Source organism: Ambystoma mexicanum, chromosome 1p, assembly GCF_040938575.1.
Source record: "Ambystoma mexicanum isolate Mex_15411 chromosome 1p, UKY_AmexF1_1, whole genome shotgun sequence".
In the NCBI taxonomy this organism is placed as follows: domain Eukaryota; kingdom Metazoa; phylum Chordata; class Amphibia; order Caudata; family Ambystomatidae; genus Ambystoma; species Ambystoma mexicanum.
The window spans coordinates 555,609,204-555,630,852 of record NC_090921.1 but is presented as its reverse complement, the minus strand read 5'-3'; the positions used below and the strand labels follow the sequence as shown (position 1 = coordinate 555,630,852).

The 21,649-nt window shown below is 42.6% G+C and overlaps 1 protein-coding gene across 2 annotated transcripts in view; it reads right to left on the bottom strand.

Annotated features, from left to right (window-relative positions):
- The window catches only part of LOC138575511 (phospholipid-transporting ATPase IK-like), a 550,807-nt gene that overhangs the window by 150,752 nt on the left and 378,406 nt on the right, over positions 1-21,649 (bottom strand). For both annotated transcript variants that reach the window (XM_069649490.1, XM_069649489.1), the window contains 3 exons: positions 8,317-8,428; positions 5,619-5,694; positions 5,034-5,148 (listed from right to left, as the gene is read on the bottom strand). In XM_069649490.1, coding sequence (XP_069505591.1) covers positions 5,034-5,148; positions 5,619-5,694; positions 8,317-8,428 — 303 coding nt within the window. The remainder of the gene's footprint in view (positions 1-5,033; positions 5,149-5,618; positions 5,695-8,316; positions 8,429-21,649) is intronic.

The following is a 21,649-nucleotide window of genomic DNA, read 5'->3' as shown; positions in this document are numbered from 1 at the left end:
GTCAGTTAAGTTATTCTGCATCATCCGAAGATCAATAATAGAAAATATTCTATTCAGTTCAATTTCATCTTGGAGATGAGACCCTGTGAGCAGAATGACGCATTGAGTATCATCTGCGTAGTTAGAGAGTAGGACCCCTTCCTGTTCCAAATGGGAGCCATGAAGATGTTATAAATACACAGCGACATGCAAGCGCTCTGTGGCACTCCAAACTGCACAGAGATAGGCAGTGCCATAGCATCATCCACACCCCCATAGGGCTGAATGGGGATGGGGAGGTCGGATGCACCGCCACATACAGAGTTGTGCCGGTGTATTCCGACATGCTCTGCTCACGGCACCCACGAGCAGAGCACGTAGTATGGTGGTCCGGGAACTACGGTACTGGCATGTTTACCAGTACTGTAGTTTCCGGACCACCATGGTCGTAATGAGGCCCACTGAAGAATAAGGGCAACCTCTCCTCCCCTACCCGCCGTTCTATCCTGTCTCAGCATATTGTAACCGGCTGGAATAGCTAAATGCAGAGCAGGACCGGCGGAGCCATTGGCAGAGTGCCTGTTTTCATTAGGCACTGAAGAAAGGACCATCACAACTTTCCGAAACATGTTGTGCAATCTCGTGTGTATGTGATAAACATTTGGATTTTGAAGTGATGAATTAAAGTGAATAAATGAATGTGCGAACAGAGCAACGGAAGTGGATTGCTGTCGTTCTGTTTGAATTGGAATAGCCACTCTGTTGTCCAGGGGTACATCCTGCACTAACATAAGCGCTCCATCATCTTAGGTGTGCAATCTGTTGTTTTTTATGATGTACAAGGCTATCCAGACTGTCATGCATCCGTCCAGTGATGTGTGGGGAAGGGTCTAGGCTACCCGGGCTGTGCCTCCTTATGTTAGTGTGATTGTCCCGTGCTCTGTGACCGGGACCATAGGAAGGTGACTAGTTGATTCTCCCCATTCTGCCTTCATGCCCAACATCCACTAGTTTTGGGTAGGTGCCCCCTGAGTCACCCCAAGTCACCCCCTCACTCCCCCTTTTTGTCCCTGGAAGTAGGCAATTAATTTCATTACATCTCTTATCCCTTTCCCGATGAGTTTAATGATCTCTTACTGTATTTTGCATGTTGTTTTTTTTCTCCATGGGCTCATATGATGCATTGCCTCAGGACTTGGACAATTACAAAACATGTATGACTCTTGCTTGACATTACAACTCAAGCTAATCAGAGGGTATTCTTTTCCTGATTTGAAAACAACAATGCTATTGTTCTTCCAATCTTTAGAGTTCATATTTTTTTTATTAGGTTCTTATGATTTCTTCAACCATGAGTCATGCTCAAAGTGGATTTTCTAGTATAGTCTTATAGACCGAGGGAAGGGTCATTATCCCAAGCGACAATGACCCCTCTCAAGGTCTATAAGGCTATTAGAACATAGTGGTAGTAGAAATCCATGTTTTGGAGTTTTGGTAGCGAAGTAAAAAAAAAGGTTACTTTAATATAGGATAAAGTAAATAGGCAACTTAATTAGCAACTTAAATGTGGTTTAATTTGTAATATTCAAATAACATTGTTGTCCTCATAATTTAAGCATTTTACTTGCAAACTTGGTTTACATGAAAGGTTTAACATGAGCATGTGTTAGTTGTCATGTAAAAGTAAATGGTTTCTCTATTAGAAAGAGAAAACATTTTCCCATGTTTTAGCTTTGTCTTTCGTGTGTCAAATAGGATGTTTCAGCACAAAAAAGGTATACTCAGAGAGGGAGTTTTTTGTTGAAAAAAACAGTACCTGGAAATTGCATTGTTGTTTTCCGGTCTGCTTATGAAGACAGAATGTTCAGAGTGCAGTCAATACCAGTAGTTATTCCCTCCCACTCTGAACATACCGATTGACTGAGAGGGTTTGGGTTGATTACGTTGAATCCAATTGGTCGTTAGAGAATTGGTCAAAACATTTTTTTGACATGTACATTTTGCACATATCTATGTGGGGGAAACCCCCCACAAACCCCTTTAACACTTTTCCAATAATTATATCCATAAACCCACCCACCACATATCTATGCACAAATGCGCAAATAAAATTGAAACCAATTTTCCAAAGACCAATTTGGACACGCAGTTATCAACCCCACTGAGAAGAGGTCAAAAACGATCTCCATGTGCTAGTTGCATTTATTTTGTTGTACCCTTGTATTAATTTGCTTTCTGTTATTCTTTCCTTATTGTTATCTATTTTCTTTGTCTAATAGATCAGATCTGTGGGTCAATATTGCAGGATAATGACCCACCACCAAGTTATAGGCAGAGGCAAAGCTGAAGGCTATATGTTGGGGAAGGGTCATTATCCCTAGTGATAATGACTCTTCCCGAGGTCCCTAAGGCTATTAGGACATGGTGGTAGTAGCAATAGATGTTTTGGATGTGAAGTACACAATTTTACTTTAAGAATGAGTAAAGTAAGCAGACTGAATTAGTACATTTAATGTGCTTTTATTTTGTAGTATTTAAATAACATGTTTGTCTTCATAAATTAAGCATTCTAATTGGAATTTGGTTGATCTGAAATAGATTTAACATGAGCATGCATTAGGTGTGATGTAAAAGTAGCTATCTTTTTCAGGTTGCATCAAAAAAAGGTCCTGCCAGAGAGAGAGTGTCTTGTTGAAGGACATCTTGCCTGGAAATTGCATTGTTGTTGTCCTGTCTGCTTTTGAAGACAGAATGTTCAGAATGCAGTCAATACCTGTAATTATTAACTGCTTTCTAAACAATCTAATTGGCTGAGAAAAGGTCAATAACGATCTCCATGTGCTAACACTATATAGGCTCAGGAAAGGAGGATTTTTCTTTATAAGCTGTCTTCTTTTACCTTGGCCGTCAATATTGCAGTGCTGGTTGGCCACGCGCATGTTCATATATTTACTACATTTGTAGCGCTTGAAAATAGCTTTTGGAGCAGTTTGCTGATTATTTCTTGAAAGTCAATGGAATTCACAGCCTGACCTCCTCTTTCTTGTTGAAACTGAAATTGTTTCTTGATTGTTATGAAATTATAATATTTGAAGTTTTGTACATAATCTGATATGGTGTTATTCCATAAAATGTTTTTTAAAGTTCTGAAAGTCGCAATGATGTATTGTTTATTACTTGAAATGTAAAAGAATTAACAGCCAGACCTTCACTTCCTTGTTGAAGCTCAAATTGTTTCATGATCAATATGAAATTATAACATTTGATAAAGTGTCCATAACTTCATATGTTACTGTTTAATACAATGTTTTTTTTAAAGTTCTGGAAGTCGCAATGACTTTTTTGTTCATTTCTAGACATGCTGTAGAATTAACAGCCAGAACTTTAACCAAGCATTGGGGTGGTGTTTTGATGCGGGCACGGCTTGTTTGCCGTTGTATTCTTGTGGACACGCAAGGCAGGGGAATATCTTTTTAATCAATGATACATACCTCAATTGTTTGGCTTGACTAGTGTCTACTGAAGGACACAAAACCCAAATAGATATCCTTCTCGTGCTTGATTCGCACCCAGCCTAGAACATTTTGTATGTTTTTCTCAATTCAATTTAAGTAAGCTTTATTTCACGTAAATCTTTAACACAGCAAACACATTAATAAAATATACCAAATACCAACAATTAAAAACACAAACAGTGAAGCATTAATGCAATGCATTGACACAGCATAGAGATAAAAAAATTGAAGAATAAAGAGTTCAGTTAATAGTAATACCATGCAATAAAAAGGACATTCTTCGTTCTAAATAAAAAAAGGATATCATTTGTTGGTTAATAGTGCCTCATAAAAACATTGGTTCTTAATGAATCCATATAGCATTGTACTGGACTACAAATTTCACATGTCCCCCTTGCTGCCAGCATCAGCTCTCTTGCCAGTGTAGACCAAATTATGTTATTATTCCAAATGAGGTATCATGTCTACATTTGTATTAACTGATGACTGGGAGGCCTGCCGTGTTCTGTTGATCTATGCGCGGTAAATAAACTTAGCAACAAAATAAACAACGTTAAGATCCACAGTGGATTTGCAATGGATCATAATGTCCTTCACATGATGAATGCGTACAATTTTAAACATAGGTAGCAAATACATAGCCCTCAACTCCTTAAAATCTTCGGAGACTAACATAACATGTATTACAGTCTCATCATGTCCACATACGGGACAAATAGCGGAGTTATGCCCTCTCCAGTTCCTCGTAAATGTTGCCACTCTCAGCGTGTTCAACCTAAACTCAATATAAAGTGCTTGTGCATGGGTGGGGATAACAATATCAATATACTCTTCAAACCCAGATTCCTGCTTAGTGTCCAAATACAGCTCTCGGAGCTCATTAAAAGACAGGATTCCTTTGTCTTTTGCCATGATAATGTTAGCGCAGCATTTTTCACTTGGCTTGTACTGCCAGTAGCCATAGCGGTCGGTGTAGACCATAGGCTCCTCAAATTCTTTTCTGTTAACCACTGATTGACGTGCACGACTCAAGGGAGAGATCTTCCACCCTCAATCGCTGCTTTTTATGTTTTTCTAGTAATACGTCATGCTACAGAAGAAATGTTCACAATGGGTTTAGAGTGTACAGTGGTTTTGCTGGCTGCCTATTTGTGCGAGCCTCCGAGTGGTTCTAAGTTGGCAATTCTTCTCGGATGCAGGAGCCCCAATGAGGCCACATATCTGTAACCTCTCTAATCGTTTCACTCATTCATTATTTGTTTATGACGTTGTACTAGTACAACGCATAGGTATCTTCGCATGCATACAGGTCTTGCTCTGGCAACATACTGTACTTTAACTCCTTTAATTCCAAGGGTGAGTATGTTCGTCCAATTTACATAGAACTGTATATCAGCATGTATAGCGCTCTGTTTGTTTTTGCATTTCCTCTGTTTGAATTTCTTTGCTACTTTAGTTTCTACTCCATTATGGCCACTTAAAAGCACAACAATAGCAGAGGGTCCTAGAGGATATGGATAAAGCAGAGTCTGGTCTTACCAGGAATTCCCCAGTGATCACAAGTGCCCTCTGTCGGATCCGTTCCTTCTGTTTGATCTCCAGAACATCCTTCTTACCACGGGAGATACTTTTCAAATTGGCTTCCAGGATATCACTGAGTGAAAGAAAGGCCATTAAACAGACTGGAATCTGGGGTAATAATGATTACAAGCATGAATGCATTCCCAGCATTTAGAACTTTAATACATTAAATATGCTAGGAACATTCATTTCTGGCTTTGGGAGTGGCTGTAACATCTCTCCATTTGTTGTGTGCAAGCAACACTTGGCCCAATAATCAGATTCCTGGCTAAAGCATGCCTCTTAGTTCTGCGGCGCTCATTATGCAGCCTGTACATATCAACTCCAAGATGGGGCTTTCAAATCTTCTGGCTTTGAAGCAAAATGGAGGTGTTTTCAGCCCAGCAGACCTGTGCAATGGTGACTCATTTAAGTGTCACTTTGTTACAACAGGTCCTCTGCATTGCGTCACCTTGTCCAAGCACAATTGACCACCACACATGACTAGAAAATATTTCTGCACAAGAAAACAAATCCGATTTCTGAATGGATAGCCATTCTTACCAGACCTCTTTTTCATCCAGGATGTCCATGCCTTCCGAAAGCAGCCGACAGGAGAAGCCGATATTCACTGCTGTTTCTGCAACACAGAAGTCACCGTGAAATAAAATGAGAGGCTCATGTCAGCGTCACCTATTAATGATGGCCCCCCTTACTGCACATGGGCTCCCAACTAAGGAGTGGGGCAAAGAGACAAGCTGAATTTCTGTGTACCACAGACACTTCAGCTCTACTTATACTGATTTACGGACAGTCAAGCGTCCTTAGAGAACAACTTACTGTTACCCCGTCTGTGGTTAAATAGACATATGACACCGTACATAATTGCCCCTTACATTTTGGTCAAATATAATAGTCACTCAGAGTTTGCAAACACACAACAATCATTGATAGTTTGGGCACACACAATAGTTACTCACAGTTTGGGAACACACAACTGTCTCGTCACTCATAGTTTGGGCACACACAACATTCACATGAAATAGCAGGTCTTGTGAAATCCCTTGACCCCAAACATAGTTCAGTACGTTTGAGGAGAAACGTGTTCTATTTTTATGCTATTCAACCCTGTGATCGAGTGTTCCTTCTACAATCTTGGTATGTGTTAAATGCATTGTCCACAGATGCTCCCTAGATGGCGCCAGGCTAATCCCAGTTACCTGGAAGTCAGACTGTTGCAGTCTGCCATGCAAGTCTGTGGGTGTGGGCCGTCTGGGGGTAGGCTCTGGAGTAGCTATGAGGTGGATGTGTATTGTGAACAAAGATGCCAGGCTGCCTGCCTGGGGGTCTGCCTGCTTGTGTGCTTTCTCTAAGAAGAGATCACAGAGGCATCCATGTGGTCTTTAAATGGTGTACATTAACGATCTGGCAACATACCAGTCATCCAAATAAAACCCACTGACCTCAAACCCCTGGACCCCAATGTCGATACTGCAACTTGCTGGATGAAGTGCATGGCTATGCAATCAAGGCCTGCACAGGATTCATGATATTTTGTCAATGATTCTCTACCTATTTGCAACGGATTTGAAACATGAGCATATATTCACGACAGAGTTGGTTAACAGACTTCTGGTGATGTGGCACAGAGCTGTTAGAGGCCGAAGCTCAGAATGGGGCATGAGCGGTGAAGCCACATGTGCGCATGGAGGCTGATGGCTTCCTGGACAGAGCCACCGGCAGCACTCTATGTGGGAACTGCCAGACTCTGAGTGAGGCAGAGAGTGACAGGCTCATCTCCCTATGCTCAGGCTCCACAGTTTCAGTAGCAAGCACTGGACAAAGATGAGCAAGGACCCGGCGCGGCGGCTAGCTGAGCTTTTATTGGAAGTACTGCACCATAGAGAGACTATAGGAAATTCGAGAGGCAGTGCAAAGTCAACACAGACGTTAGACATGTGGGCCCTTTTTTGTACATTCCGGACAGGTCATATCAGAAGTGAGGGGCTGGGAAGGGGAGGCGGCTGCGTTGGAGGCCAGTGCTTTGGCGTCTCTGGCTCCTGTGTCCATATAACATCCAGCCCCTCCAGGGATCAGAAGAGTTACCCATGTTGATCCTTAAAATAGATATATAAATTGTTGGCCATCAAGTGCCGTTAGCTTGGAATCGTCCACTCTCACCATTCGTATATTGCCCAGCGCATCCATTTCCAGGAGTGTATAGTGAGCCAATGGCATGCAGCGGCATGTAGCGGCTTTTGCATACCTCTGCCAGTGTGCAATGAGATCATTATTATTAGTGAGCGGCTGCCCTGTGGGGTGGAGAGGAATGACTCATCAAATTAAAAACACATGCACTGCACTCATATTAACATAATATGGCATCTGTTTTCAGCCACCTGTACTTTTTTTTGGTAGCATTCTGCAATATTTTGTGTTCTTTTTGTTCAATAAGTCACCTGTTCACACCCCAACCAGATCCCGAGCCTGAGGGTGATGGCCTGTTGTGCATGGGACCATTTACTCTAACACTAACTCAAATCATCATGTTCAGGTTTATTCTAATCCTAACTCGAACCAACAAGCTATTGCAAAATATAAATCTTCCACCCAAATGCATTACAGCCCTGAAATTAGCCTTGCTTCATGGTACTTGGCATTCAAGCGATCTCTGACTCTCTGCAGTCTATAGCAAATTGCAGTCTGACATGTACAGCAGGAGGAGAATTTTGAAAAGACAAATTAAGGTCGCAGGTAATGTTTCTTCATGCTGCACCATATTCTTTGATGCAAACATATGCCATCAAGTTCCTGGGTCCAGGTAATCTTGCTTAGGTCGTGTAGATAAACTAAATTAGTCAGCTGACAGGCCTGGCAGGATTTTAATCATTTTTGGAGGCGGGAATAATCATACGTTTCAGAACATAAAATAGCCACTCTTAGTTGGGGCCCACACAATAGCCAGTCACAGTTTGGGAACCTTCCTAACTGGAAGGACCTGAAAAAAGAGAAAACGGTGCAGGGAAGATAGTATCCCTCAACTCTTAAAATGCGTAGCAGTGGCGGAATAAAATGAGAAGGGACCAGGCCCTCATGGTTCAAAAGATAGAGGGCCATATGGCTTTGTTTACTGCCAGATTATCTGCACGTCTGGTGTGTATTTTGGGCATGTGGCAAATGACACCAACAGACGTGATGACAGAATGCCAAAGACTAGAGAACACAAACCCGCAGCAGAGAATGGTACCGCAGCACTGCTTACCTTGCTTGTCACCAGTCAGCACCCAGATCTTTATATCCGCTTTTTGCAGCAGCTGGATGGTTGCGGGGACCCCTTCCTGAAGCTTATCCTCAATGGCAGTGACTCCCAGCAACTGTTGGGGAAAGAATAGGCAAATCAGATCATCTGAAGTAGGCATTGCACCACGTGAGCTTTCACCCCGTGCATTAGCACCTCCAGGCTATTGATTGGAATGCCTTAATATTTCTATTGCACAGAGCCTAAATGCATGGCCTGCACTGTCTCTTCCAGGAACCAATGGGTGGACAGAGAAGAAAAATGGCTTCCCAAGTCCTATGATTCAAGATGGGGCTTGATAAAGTGAAAGGTGCTTTTGTGCATGTGGTCCCACATTGAGAGAGAGAGGGGGAGAGACACCAACACCCACACACCAATCTTTTTTTGAACCATATCCTCCAAATGTTGTTTTAAAATTATTGCATTTGTTCTTCAGGTATTAGTTGTCGGTCTGTGAAGTTACTCAGGATCCATAACCATTGAGTAGTGATGGGGTGTGACAGTCATGTGCCTGTTCAATAAAAATCATTGCAAGCAAATCTAGGGAGAGTACCACATTTTTCTAAAATCAATTTCTGGTAACTCCCATTGCAGAGCAGATAAGGGTTTTGGGTACGGCTGATTCCGTGTGATTGAATTTGGCAGGCGGCCACATTCAATCACACGGAATCACACGCTGTGGGCGTGGTTTCTGTGAGGGGGGTTTGGTGGCAGAGATTCAGGGGTGATGGATTTGGAGAGGGGGGAGTTGGCGCAAACACATGGAACCCTCTTGAGAAGTGAGTAGAGCTTTGCATTTCATCCCAGTGACCCTCTTTGCGGTCCCTCCGTGTGTGAGCCTGACTCCTACAGGTGCACACTGCCCCCAATCCTGTGGTTAGGGAACGGCACTTGGAGTCCAGTTCATCCACTTGTTCAAAGACATGATTTCTCTGATCCTCAGTTGCAAAACCCACGGGCCTGGTAGGAGTTTGGCGGTGGTAGTAAACGGCTGGTAATAACCACTACCTGATGATTTACTGCACCACCAGACTAAGAGTTTTATTACCAAAACTCTTGTTTAACACCTGATTTTGAGTGCAGGTAATTACCGCCATACAAAACCGTTACCATGTGTGGTAATTAATGTACGCTTCAGTACATTCCGGCCCCCATGGATTCTTATGGGGCTCTGAAATGGGAACTAAATGAAAGGTCTGCATGACTATTTCGGGTGCCCAGTATGACCATACCACATGCAGTGACGGTAAAGCAGTTTGTCATTGTTACCACAAGTTATATCGCCAAAGTCATGATCAGGCCCTCAGTTTGGAAGGAATTACAGAGTCCTCTATACTCTCACCCTTCTCTCACCGTGTTCACCCTACCTCCAGCTATCAGCAACCTGTTCTGTTCAACGCACAGAGAGTGAAAGGTTGATTATTGCCAAGCCCAATGTGCTTTCTGCTGGCAGAAGCCATGCCAACGGTGGGACACATTGGTCTAAAGCCGGGATCCGCCATCAGGAGCTCTACAAATGTTTTGGATTGCAACTTTTATCAGCCTTTGCCAGCATAGCCAATGGTGGGAGGTTATGAGAGTCATAGGAGTCATACCCCAAAGCATCTAGAGAGCTGAAGTTGGTGGCACCTTGAAATTCTTCCATTGTTGTTATATACTGCATCATGGATGAGCTCAACTATGACATTTTGCCCAAGGTGTCTAATTTTCTATTTGAATGCCCACTTTATTTGGTAATTAGATTTAGATGGTCAAGACCAATGATACAGAATAGTGGAAATAGACATACCCGAGTAGCCCTCTCTTGGTGTAAAAGATCATGTTTCTTGGGGTGTTGCATGGGCTGTCTCTAGCTATTTATCAAAGGTCTCCTGGCTATGGAAAAAGACATATTTGAAACTGATGATTTCCTTTCACCATTTGTGACGTATTAGCCTGTAGCATTACATCGAAAAATTCCCTGCTAACCTCTATATGTTCATGTATCAAACAGATCATTGGCTTGGTCTATGACCGCTGTTGCATTGTGTCGTTTAGGTTTAGAAAGCATTTAGCACATAAAACAAAGCAGCACTGTCTGTCCTATGTTTGCAGTGGTGGTGCGAGATCCAATGTCATGCATGTTGCATGGACAGACCTTTCACATGGGATTAGCTATCACCCTGCATCAGACTCAAGTCTGCTTAATTTCAATGTGCCTTAGCTCCAATAGAAATGTTGCAAAGTTCACTCCAACCTGGATCTCCTACATGCAGAACAACACATGTGTCCTTTGAATGAACCAGTGTGCCCAGCGTTCCATAATAATTAGACCTGGGAGGGTGAAATTAGGCAATGTGGTCTGATGTAACGAGGCAGTGTTCCAGGTCATGTCCAATGAATGGGAGCTTCCCAGACGTAGCATGCAAGCACAGGAACAAAGTCTATTCATGCGGATAATCAGATTAAGAACACCCTGTTAAGTCCTGAGTTGCATTTGGCTCCACTTTATTTGTATTTGTTTTGAAAGGGGAGAGGAGGAAAGGAGGTTTGGATGAACTGGCATCCTGGTTGACATCCAAAACTACATCTGCGTGTAGGACTGCGGTGAGGACGGCCGGTTAGGGGCTGCGGGCACAACACTTTGGATTCAGTCTCGATCTGTTTGTCCGCAGGCAAGAAAGCGGTTCTCACGGCAGGAGTTATAACAATCAGAACAAAGAGGTCATGTTAACACTACATGTATCAACTACAAGGTGCTGCCTGCAGCATGTGTTCAGTTGTGGGGGTCATGTCACTATAAAGAAAATGACAGACATGGAGCATTTTGCATATGGGATCTAGAGGATGTTTCAAGTAGGGGTCCTATAAGGAGAGACTGAAGAAGTGTATAGGAAATACGGTACCTACAGTGGAGTTTATACGGCACACGAGTTTATAGGGGATATGGTACAGAAAGTTACATGTTTATAGGGGATATTGATGCAGGCAGGTTAAATCAATGTTGAACGGTATTGGATGAAGTGATTTTGTTGCGTAGGCTAGCAGAGTAGATGTGAGGAAAATAAAGACCTGTATTACGTTTGGGTTATACTAGATATGGTTATCAAGGTTATGTCTCCGTCTTTAACATGCAACTATTTGAATATTAAATCAGATTTTGAACACTAATGGTGTTTAGACCAGGTAACACAGATTCATTTAAAATGCCAACTTGAAATTCTTCCTTTGTTGTTATGGATGAGCTCAGCTATGACATTAGCCCAAGATGTCTCATTTTCTATTTGTACGCCCACTTCATTTGGTCATTAGATTTAGATGGTCAAGACCAATGATACAGAATAGTGGAAATAGACATATCAGAGTAGCCCTCTCTTGGTGTTAAAGATAATGGGCCTCATTACGAGTCAGGCGGAATGGGTTAACGGGGTCCGCTGATGGATGCAGACCCGTTATTCCCATTCTGCCTGATTACGAGGTAAAACCAGGCGCCATTACCGCGAGGGGACCATCCCCATTGAGCCCTATGGGGGATCGAATGGGAAGGGGGAAGGTCCGGGCCCGGGTTCCCTGATGGAGGAATTACCGGGCCCTCCTAACTCAGAATGGCCCGGTAATTCCCCATTCAGGGAACCCAGACCCGGACCCGGTTTTGGAGGCAGCCATGATGAAAATAGCAGCATGGCTACCGCCAAAGCCGTAATGAGGCCCAGTGTTTCTTGGGGTGTTGAATGGGCTGTCAGTAGCTATTTATTTGATGCACTTTCTTTTAATTATTTTAGTCTGTGGGATGATTTAATGCTGCTAAATGATTTTTAGCAATATCATAAATTTAACATCTGAGATGTAGCAACTGATTTGAATATGTTTTAGAGCAACTTTTATAATGTGGTATGAAATGTCATCATGAAGTTCATTTTTTCAAATGCATTTTTCTATTGGTTTATATGGTACCGCATAAGGTAATGCCCCCGGCACCCATAGTTATAGGCCTGAGCGTAGCAAGGACCTTAACTGAGGCTCCGGGGTCATTACCTCAGGCGGTAATGGCCCGCCAGCACCGAGGGGGTTATTGCCATTAGTATTCCGGGGTTTTTAGCCCCGGGATTCTAATGGCGTTATTTTTTTCAATCGGCTTTTGTTTTGCTGGTTAAAAAAAGCAGTACAAAGACTAGAACGCGTCTACTGCTTTATTAGTACGGATCAACAGGGCACCATTTTGGGCCAAGTTGATCCATTGTAATGAATAGAGAGGTGAGTGAGGAAGCATTCTGATCCGGCGTGCGATGCACACAAATGCCTACACAGGATTACACTATGGTATGGCTTGGAATTCAGCCAATTCACGTAAAGTGTATCTCATGGCATCGGCGCGCCGGGTACTAATGTGAATGTGAATGATCATAACTCATACAGAAACTCATACAGAAACTTGGAATGTATTGTATTTGTTACTTATGCCTTTGTTGGTTTGTTTACAGTTATTGACAGAGTGCATTGGGGATCCTCATTGGTCAGCATCTGCTGCGCTGTAAAGATCTTAACCTCTAAAGAGTTTGATCCTTACAAATGAAATCAATACGAATAAACTGTGATAGTTAAGGTGTTTTAGTAAAGGTGATGGGCTTACCATATGACGAGCTTCATTTATTTATTTTATGTATTCATTTGATGTATTTATATACAAGCGGAACAATGCTCTTTTGATCACCAAACAAAGTACAATAGATAAGAAATCGGATTTGACAGGAAGCTGTGAGCTTCTTACAATGGGGTGAGTTTGAGGGACATTCTGACCAGGTTGTGGAGGGGAGTAAATGGAATAGTCACCGGGGACAATACATAAGTGGACATACATTGATTAAGGACAACCAACATTGGACGTTTTCAATTGTAGGTAGGTGGTACGGCCAGCTGTGCTCGGGACATGACCATGATGGGTGAAGTGCTAGAATGAAGGCAGAGAAAGTGAGAAACAGAGACAGGCTAGAGGTGAGGGAGCATTTTTAGCTTTCAGGCAGATGAGAGGTACGTTAAGAGGGTAACTCAGAGGTGAAGAGGTAGGCTCTTAGTTTGGTTGCGAAGAAATCTGTGTGGACTGTTTCTCTGATGTCTGGGGGAAGAGAATTCTGCGCAAGTGAAGCAAGAAGAGAGGAATAGCGGATGCCTTGTTGGGTCACGACTGTTCATAATTGCAAATGAGTCAGAGACAAGATAAAAACATGACAAGACAAGCAGGCTTCCTACCTACGGGTCTCGTATGTGGCCTATGTTTTCCACACACCTGGGAAAAGCTTCTGTGAACCACGGTACTATTTTTTGCACTGCATTGCTGTAGCATGCGAAACTCTTTCCAATTTAGCAAATCAGTCAAGACCACACTGAAGAGGGAGACCTAAACTATCCCACACTATGCCACACTAATCTCGGGGGCAGAGAAATGAAAGGTATACATTGTTCCTGGGTCCCTCCTATCCATCGTCGATGTATCGCAGGTCTGAGAAACGCTATTCGCTCAGACAGCCATTTAGACCTATCCTGGTGACATTATTGAAGACATGAGTCTGCAATCGAAGAAAGCTGATGATGTCATGACTGACACCATGACATAGATGCTTTAGACGTGAAGCACATAGGCATCCCTGCACAAAGTTATGCAGACACTTAGATTAATTGCTGGTACACACGAAGAACATGCTTATGACTCACTTAGATCGAGGACGGCCACACTCTTGCTATGCAAAACCACAATTTACACAAGAATACATATGAACTGTTTGCTGATGCGTAAACACAAATAACATGGGTGGCCATGTAAATCAAGAAGGAAGTCACTATTACATTGGAGTGAATGGAAGGAGCTGAAAGGACTTGAGACTACAGAGAGAAGCTGACAGACTGACTTGGCTGACTGTGCTGAGCCACTGTGCATAGCCTTGCTAAGGACACAGAGAGAGGGAAATACAAGCTGAACATCTTCATAAATGCAAGCAGGAGAAATCAAGTTTATGGTCCCTGCACACGTGATCTGAACCTAGGAAACAGAGCCTATTCATTCAAACCAGGCTAAGGTAGATGTTCCCATGTAACCGAAGGCAGGATGATACAAAAGTAATACCAGGTTTAAGGCCGAATTTTCTGTCTAAAGGCCTAGGGGATTGGAGATGGTAACTTGTTGAGAACCTACAGCACCTTCAGGGCCGTTCTCACCACCTTGAATAGTTGTACTTGGCCTGGTAACTTTTCAAAGCTCCAAGAATGAGAAGTCCCTCTTTGCCCAATCCCTATCCACCTTCCACGATAATCTCACACTTTGTTGGGTCACCCAATCACAGCACAATAGTCTGACATATCTGTAGTTGCAACATTTAGGAGGTAGTCGCAGGAGGAGCCACCAGATATGTTTTACCCAATCAATGTACTAAGCCCGTATGCAATATATATGTAGCCTACCTTACTAACCAATCCTGATCCCCGTTAGGTTTGTGGGTGTATATTTATTTTTGTGATGTCACACAGCACCAAAACTGGATGACAGGCTTAAGATCGACGAGAGAGTATTGGAGAATGCTGCATTGTCCCTATCTTAATCCCTGTTGATGATTTTTAAATAAACAGTAAACATTTTGTCACATGGATAGACTCTTCGGTTGTTGGTGCAGGGATTTCCTTGGCCCAGTTAATCTTGCTTGTAATTAGGGAGATTGATAATTCCTCTGCCTTAATATAGGTGGTAGCAGAGGACGTTTGCTAAGAACCCCGGCAATATTACTGTTATTTCCTGTAGCGTGATGAAGGGATGCGTTGCGACTAGCGGGGACCCGATTGAAAACAATGCTTGGAAACAGAGAAGGTCATCAGGATCCGCCTTGGAGAAATTCCTGCCCGCTCCCTGTGGGATGCCAAGCAAACCAGATGGCAGAGTGGCAGTTTGTGGGTGTGGCGGTGCCCGAGGGCTTCAACGGATCCCCAGAGTGTAAGTATAGGTCCAGCCATTTGACAAATATTAGGGAGGAAAATTGCAATTTTTTTGTTATTTATGGAAATATACCTGTTTCCAGGCGTTAGCTAGGTTACGGATGAAGAAGTATACTTGTTTCTAGCTGTTAGCTTAGTTTACAGATTAATTATCTGTTTATACCTGTTTCTAAGTGCTAGTTTTATTTACGGATGAAGAGAAGTATACCTGTTTCTATGTGCTAGCTTAGTTTATGGATTCATTTTGTATATATACCTGTTTCTAGATGGTCAGCTTAGTTTATGGATGAAGAGATGTATACCTGTGTCTAGGCACTAGCTTAGGTCAAGGCAGGTGGTTTCATAGTATATCTTTATAGATGTATTCCTATGCTGTGCTGTAGTAGCAGGACCACATTTTTTCAGGAGTTGGTATCTCCTGTGATTCAAGATGCAGGATGACGGCTGTGGGGTATTTGTGTTGTTGTGTCTTGGGGTATTGTGGGATTTGAGAGTACATTGAAAGTAGTGTTTTGCATAAGAGCTTGTGGCGTCACACTTTAGGTTGTTAATAGGACATAATGCGTGATGCAAGAGTAAAGGCTGCAGTGCGGCAGGAAATTGTTGGCAAAGAAGAAAGAGAAAACATGGAAAAGATGGTGGTTTATAACTAGACGAGGTGATGTGAAGCTATAGACCAGCATTGTACCATTTGGGTTGGGATTGAGGGGCACGTGGGAGAGTTGTGGGTTGGCCTTTGAGGGCAGAGAATAGAGTGCAAGCGGTGCGCGGAGCCTGCTCTTGTTGGTATTGGTGAGCCAGAGAGGCTGGTGACATTAAATCTGATATTGTTCAAGTGTAAAAATCCTGACTTGAGGTCAAGTAAGTATCAGCAGTCAGAAAGTGACTTGCCATCATGGGGTATATACCCCTTAAGCATTTGTACAAGTTCCTTCTGTGGTATCAGGACAAAATATGCAAGTATAGCACAGAATGGACTCGCGATACAGAGGAAAAATGGCGAACCCTATAAAGAGAAAAATGTGAGTAACCGATTTACTATGTTGGAGCTATGACAAATGTTTGAGGACACGGTAGAAGACCCACTCAAGAGAGAGTGGATGCTTAGCCAGCATGAGGTAGGGGCGAAGTGCCTTCAGCTCCTCATCCTCAAACTACAGACCCACCAACAGAAGGCCAGGGATTTTACCCCTTGAAACAGTTAAAAGCAGTTCAGGATACACTAATCCTGTTACTATATGCACCACCTGCATATAGTAGCGAAGACACCCCTAGTGGCGCTAAGCTGGTGAATAAGAAAACAGGGACCATAGTTGATGAATGCAAGGAACACTGCAACGTTGACTGGGGCCAATGAGGGGGCTTAGGGATGCATTGAGGACAATAAGGCAACAGTTCCACCAAATGAGTGGGTGAGAGAACAGATGCTGCTCAAACTGGATGAAAGGCCTGAAGTAGAGCATAGAAACATTGAGGAGGAAGCAAAGAAACAAAGGGAGAAAGAGGAAGAAGACAGAGAATGGGCAGAGGTAATGGAGAAAGTGAAGAGAAGAGAGAAAGAAGAGAAGGAAGAACAGGTACGATTGAGGAAGGAGGCAGAGAAGGAGACACAGTAAAGAGAGAAATGAAGGCAGTACGAAATAGAGGAGAAGGTGATGAGAAAGGCTGAGGAAGAAAAGGAGAGGCAGTTGCAAGTTAAGAGAGAGAAGAGGAAAATGGAAAGACTTGTTAAGGAACATTGACGCAGAGAGGAAGAGGAAAGAGATAAGAGACAGGAGCGGGAAAGAGAAAGGAGTAGACAGAGATGACTCAAGGAGGTAGAGGACATTATGACAGGTTCAAAGCATTTAAACGATGATGAGGAAGAAGGTATAGGGAGGAGAATAGGGATACTGTATATGAGCAGGAGGGATAGTGCTTTTGCCTCTAAGGCAAGCAGGAGTATATGCCACTGTTATATTCCCAATAGACACCAGTTAACATAATGGGGTGGGACTTGATGAGCAGACTTTACATGACCAGTGAGCGGAGGATAGCACAGGGGCAACGCGCTGGTCTTGAAAGCAAGACAACGCAGAGCAACAGAGATTTAAATCCGCGATCTGCGCTTAGAAACCAAACTCAGGTATGGTATTAGGGCATTATAAATAACAAATTAAATAAATAAATGTGATTCACTGAGCAGGGGATAGTGTGTTCTACCCCAGGAATTCACTACATGAACGCACAAGAATGTATTCATGCATTTGGCAGTCAGACTGCATTGAGGGGGTGCACTTAGACCCTGAGTTATTTCAATATGGAGTGGAATTGCTATTAGCCTGGCTTCGAGGGATACAGGGCAAACTGCTTTGCTTGCCCAACAAGTTTTTGTTCAGACCAGAGATTCCTTTAGACGAGGAAGCAGGACATGTGTTTCCACTAGAATGAAAGGATAGTCCTACACAGGACTGATGATGCAGGATAAGCATGCACAGCAGTGATCGTGGTAGAACAAGGGCCTAGACTGACTGGCTTGACAGATGAAGAATTGTTTTGAGATGACCATTTGGACCTTGAGACAGTGTTCTTTGTGAGCATTACTTATTGGGTGAGAATCCGTTATAGGGAAGTACTACAGAGATGGGCCCTAATGAAAAAGGCACCAGTGCCCTTTCTTGAGGAAGACTTAGCACAGGTAACAAGCATCTTATGGACCAACAGCCCATATGACATTGGCTTGCTGAAAGGGGTGGGAACTGTCAAAATGAAGCTCAAGTCACAGGCAATTTTAGCAAGGGCAAAATAATATCCTTTATCTAAGGAAGCAGACAAAGGCATTTTTTAGACAATGTATGCGTTAGTGCAGCAAGGGATTTTGGTGCCATCAGAATCACAGTGCAACAGAGCAGTGTACCCAGTGAAAAAGGCGACTTGGGGATCATGGCATTTTATTCAGGATTTGCACCCTCTGAACAACATTGTTGAAGCAGAGTTCCCGTTAGTTCCCAATCCATCAACAATATTGTGTAGCATTCCGCCGGAAGCTACTCATTTCATGTAGATAGATTTGAAGAATGCTTTCTTCTCTATCCCACTTCACGAAGAGTCACAGGATCTGACGTCATTTCTATACAGGAATAAAAAGTGGTAACCTACAAGACTTCCTCAAGGGTACTGTGAGTCTCCTTCTATACTTAATAGGCTCCTTCAAATGGACCCAGGGAATGTACAATTGGACAGCACAGTCATTCAGTACATAGATGACATTTCGATATGTAGGAGGTCGGAAGAGCAGTGTCGGAAGGACTCGGTACAGTTGGGATCTATGTGATTTTACCTAATAGAAAACCGTGAATGACAATGACATTGAATAGAAAACAGTGAACACAATATCCATTTTTTTCTTGTTTCTATTTGGGGGTTCCCCCCAAGCACCACAATTTCCTAGACATTTAACCCCATCCCACCCCCCTCCTCAACCCCTTTACCCCACCCAATATATTTTATTTATTTTTATTTATACATTGTACTATAGTTAACAAGTAACTTTTCCCGCTGTCATTATTACAATAAAATACATTCTAAATATTCATACCAAAACAACTTTCATTTTTACATTTAAGAACAATAGATAATATACATACATGCCTCTAAAATACATGAATTATTTCACTTTAATTTCCTTTATAGTTTTCTAATTTGAAACAAAGCCCAAAGTCTGTAACACCCGAATAACCTGAAAGGTTAGGTAGACCTCTTCTCCTGTCATTAACGTATCCCATAACATTTCCGAATGTATGCTTCTTTCCCTCTCCACACATTTACTGAAAAGAACTCTCCTGATTTCCCATGAACCACTACATTCCAACAAGATATGTTTTGGTGACTGGGTTATTTTTTCATTGCATAGATTGCACCCTACCACCTCAGATCTCACCTGTTTCCGATAACAAACCGCTTCTCCAGTCGGGATCAGGTATATGCACACTCTTAAAAATTCTTGCCTGATCTTTGAGCTTGGGAAGAGTCTCCGATACCTCAGGATAATTCCCAATTTTGTATCAATCCAGAGGAAGGATTTAGCCAATTTTAATCGTCGTATCCCCTCTATTGTACGGATCCAATCTGTTCTTTTAAGTATCCTCTTTATATACATTGGATTCTCTACTAAAGTTTTTTCATCACTTCCACATTCCTCCGGAATACCCATTACACATTGTTTTAACTTCATTAAGTATCCCAGAGGAATTTCTGTTTGACATATTTTCGTATAGATAATCTGTGAGGGGGACCAATATTGACCCGTACAATTAAATCAGGCGCCACTCTACATGCATCCTTAGAGATAAGATCCCCAGTTCAAACCTCAACCTGTCAAGGGAACTGATTTAGGGAGACTCAAGGTAGTATTCCAAAGCCAACCCCCGACTCTTTCCCAGTTAATTTGCCATAGTATAGGTTTTGTGTCGATCCCATAAAGCAGAGCATGCAGAATATTTGCTGTATAGAATCTGATTGGTGGTGTCCGAGAGAACTTACAAACAGTTGATAACACTTTTCCCATCTAACATGCCAACTCGCATATCTTGGCTCTCTGATCCATGTCCAATTGTTTAAGTGTTGGGAAAGCACACAGTCTAAAGCCCAAGTACGTCACTATTTACTCAACTGTGATTATGTTCTTCCGTAATGCCAACCTTCGTCTGTGGACCTTCTTCCCTGGTCTTTTGAAGATCATTATTTTTGATTTTTCTGCTTTTTTACTTAGATCATTCTCCACTGCATATTCCCCCATGGCATTTAATAATCTCTGTAACCCCACTGGCAAATGATCCAACAGCACAATATCGTCTGCGTATGCCAGCCATCTAACATTCACATCATCTATTTTTGGGCTCACAAAAGCAGAAGAACCAAGATGACCATCTAGGTCTGATAGATAAAGGTTGAAAAGAAGTGAGGCTAGGTATCAACCTTTCCTCAACCCTCTCTCCACCCTCACCGGGTCTGATAAATGGGCGGTTGCATTTAATCTGATCCTCAAAGAAATATCGTCATGCATGCTACCAGGATTGCCAGGAGTGACCTTGGTATCCCCCAGGCATTCAACTTTGACCAAAGTCTCTCTCTACTCACTGTATCGAAAGCCCTCGAGAGATCGATCCAGGCACCATAGAGCGGTTTACCTCCCTGAACCCAGAATCTCCCTCCCACCAAATTCAAAACCAGCCCATCCAGAGAGGTTGATAGACCTCTTCTGAATACGGTCTTGAATTTTCCCAGGATCTTGTTTTTACTGATCCAGTCCTCCAACTCTCTCAGAATCAACCCTGCAAAGAATGTATATTCTACATCAAGGAGGGAGATTGGGTGATAATTCCCAGAAATCACCCAATATCCCCCATGTAAATAGGGATTACCAACAAAGATTTCCAAGCTACAGGAAATTGCCTCTCCCTGACTACCTCCCCAAAAGCAGCTTCAACAACTCTGACCTGAGAGGCGCATTTTCCTTCATAATTATATTGGTCAATCCGTTTGGACCCGAGGCACTGGATGCAGAGGACTTTATAATCAATTCCATTATTGTCCCCTTTGATATTTCTAAAGACCACTTGGAGGGCTTCCCCTTATACTGGATTTAATTTAGAGATTTCCTATAAATCTGGGTGAAATGATCATGCCACTCCCTCTCTGCCACCACATTGCATTGTTTCCCTAATTGTGACTTTTTTGAATGATTGACCAGCTCCCAGAAATTATGAGAGTTCTTATAACCCAAGGTCTGCAACATTAATTCTCCATTTCTTTGATAGAGCAGATGTTTTTGGCCTCGTACCCAGTTTCTATACTCATTGAGTATGATTTATTTCTCCACAATAAACTCTGCAGCTCCCAAGTGCAGGGTTCTTAATTGTCAAAGTGCTTTATACATAGACTTTTTCCTTAATCTACATATATTTTTTTAAATATTTGATGTTTTTTACTCTGTTTTCTTTTTGCTGTTATTGTAGTCTCTGTAATTGTTTTCACTACTATCACTGGATACCGTACAGTTCAATACTAGCAGAAAAGGGTTACAAGATGGACAATGTGAAGCTACAATATTGCCAGAGCGAGGTTTTATATACTGGACAGTTAACATTGCAGTAAGACAGGTAGTTAACCCTTGAAAGAGCGGAGGCAATTTTTAGAATACCACCACCAAAGACTGTGAGAGATATGCAGCAATGTTTGGGTCTCTGAAGTTAATGCAGGGCCTGGGTGTTTGAGTACAGCACATACACCAGACCTCTACTAAACAGGCTTACGGAGGCCCAGAAGGGGGATAGTAAACTGGCATGGACAAGGGAAAAGA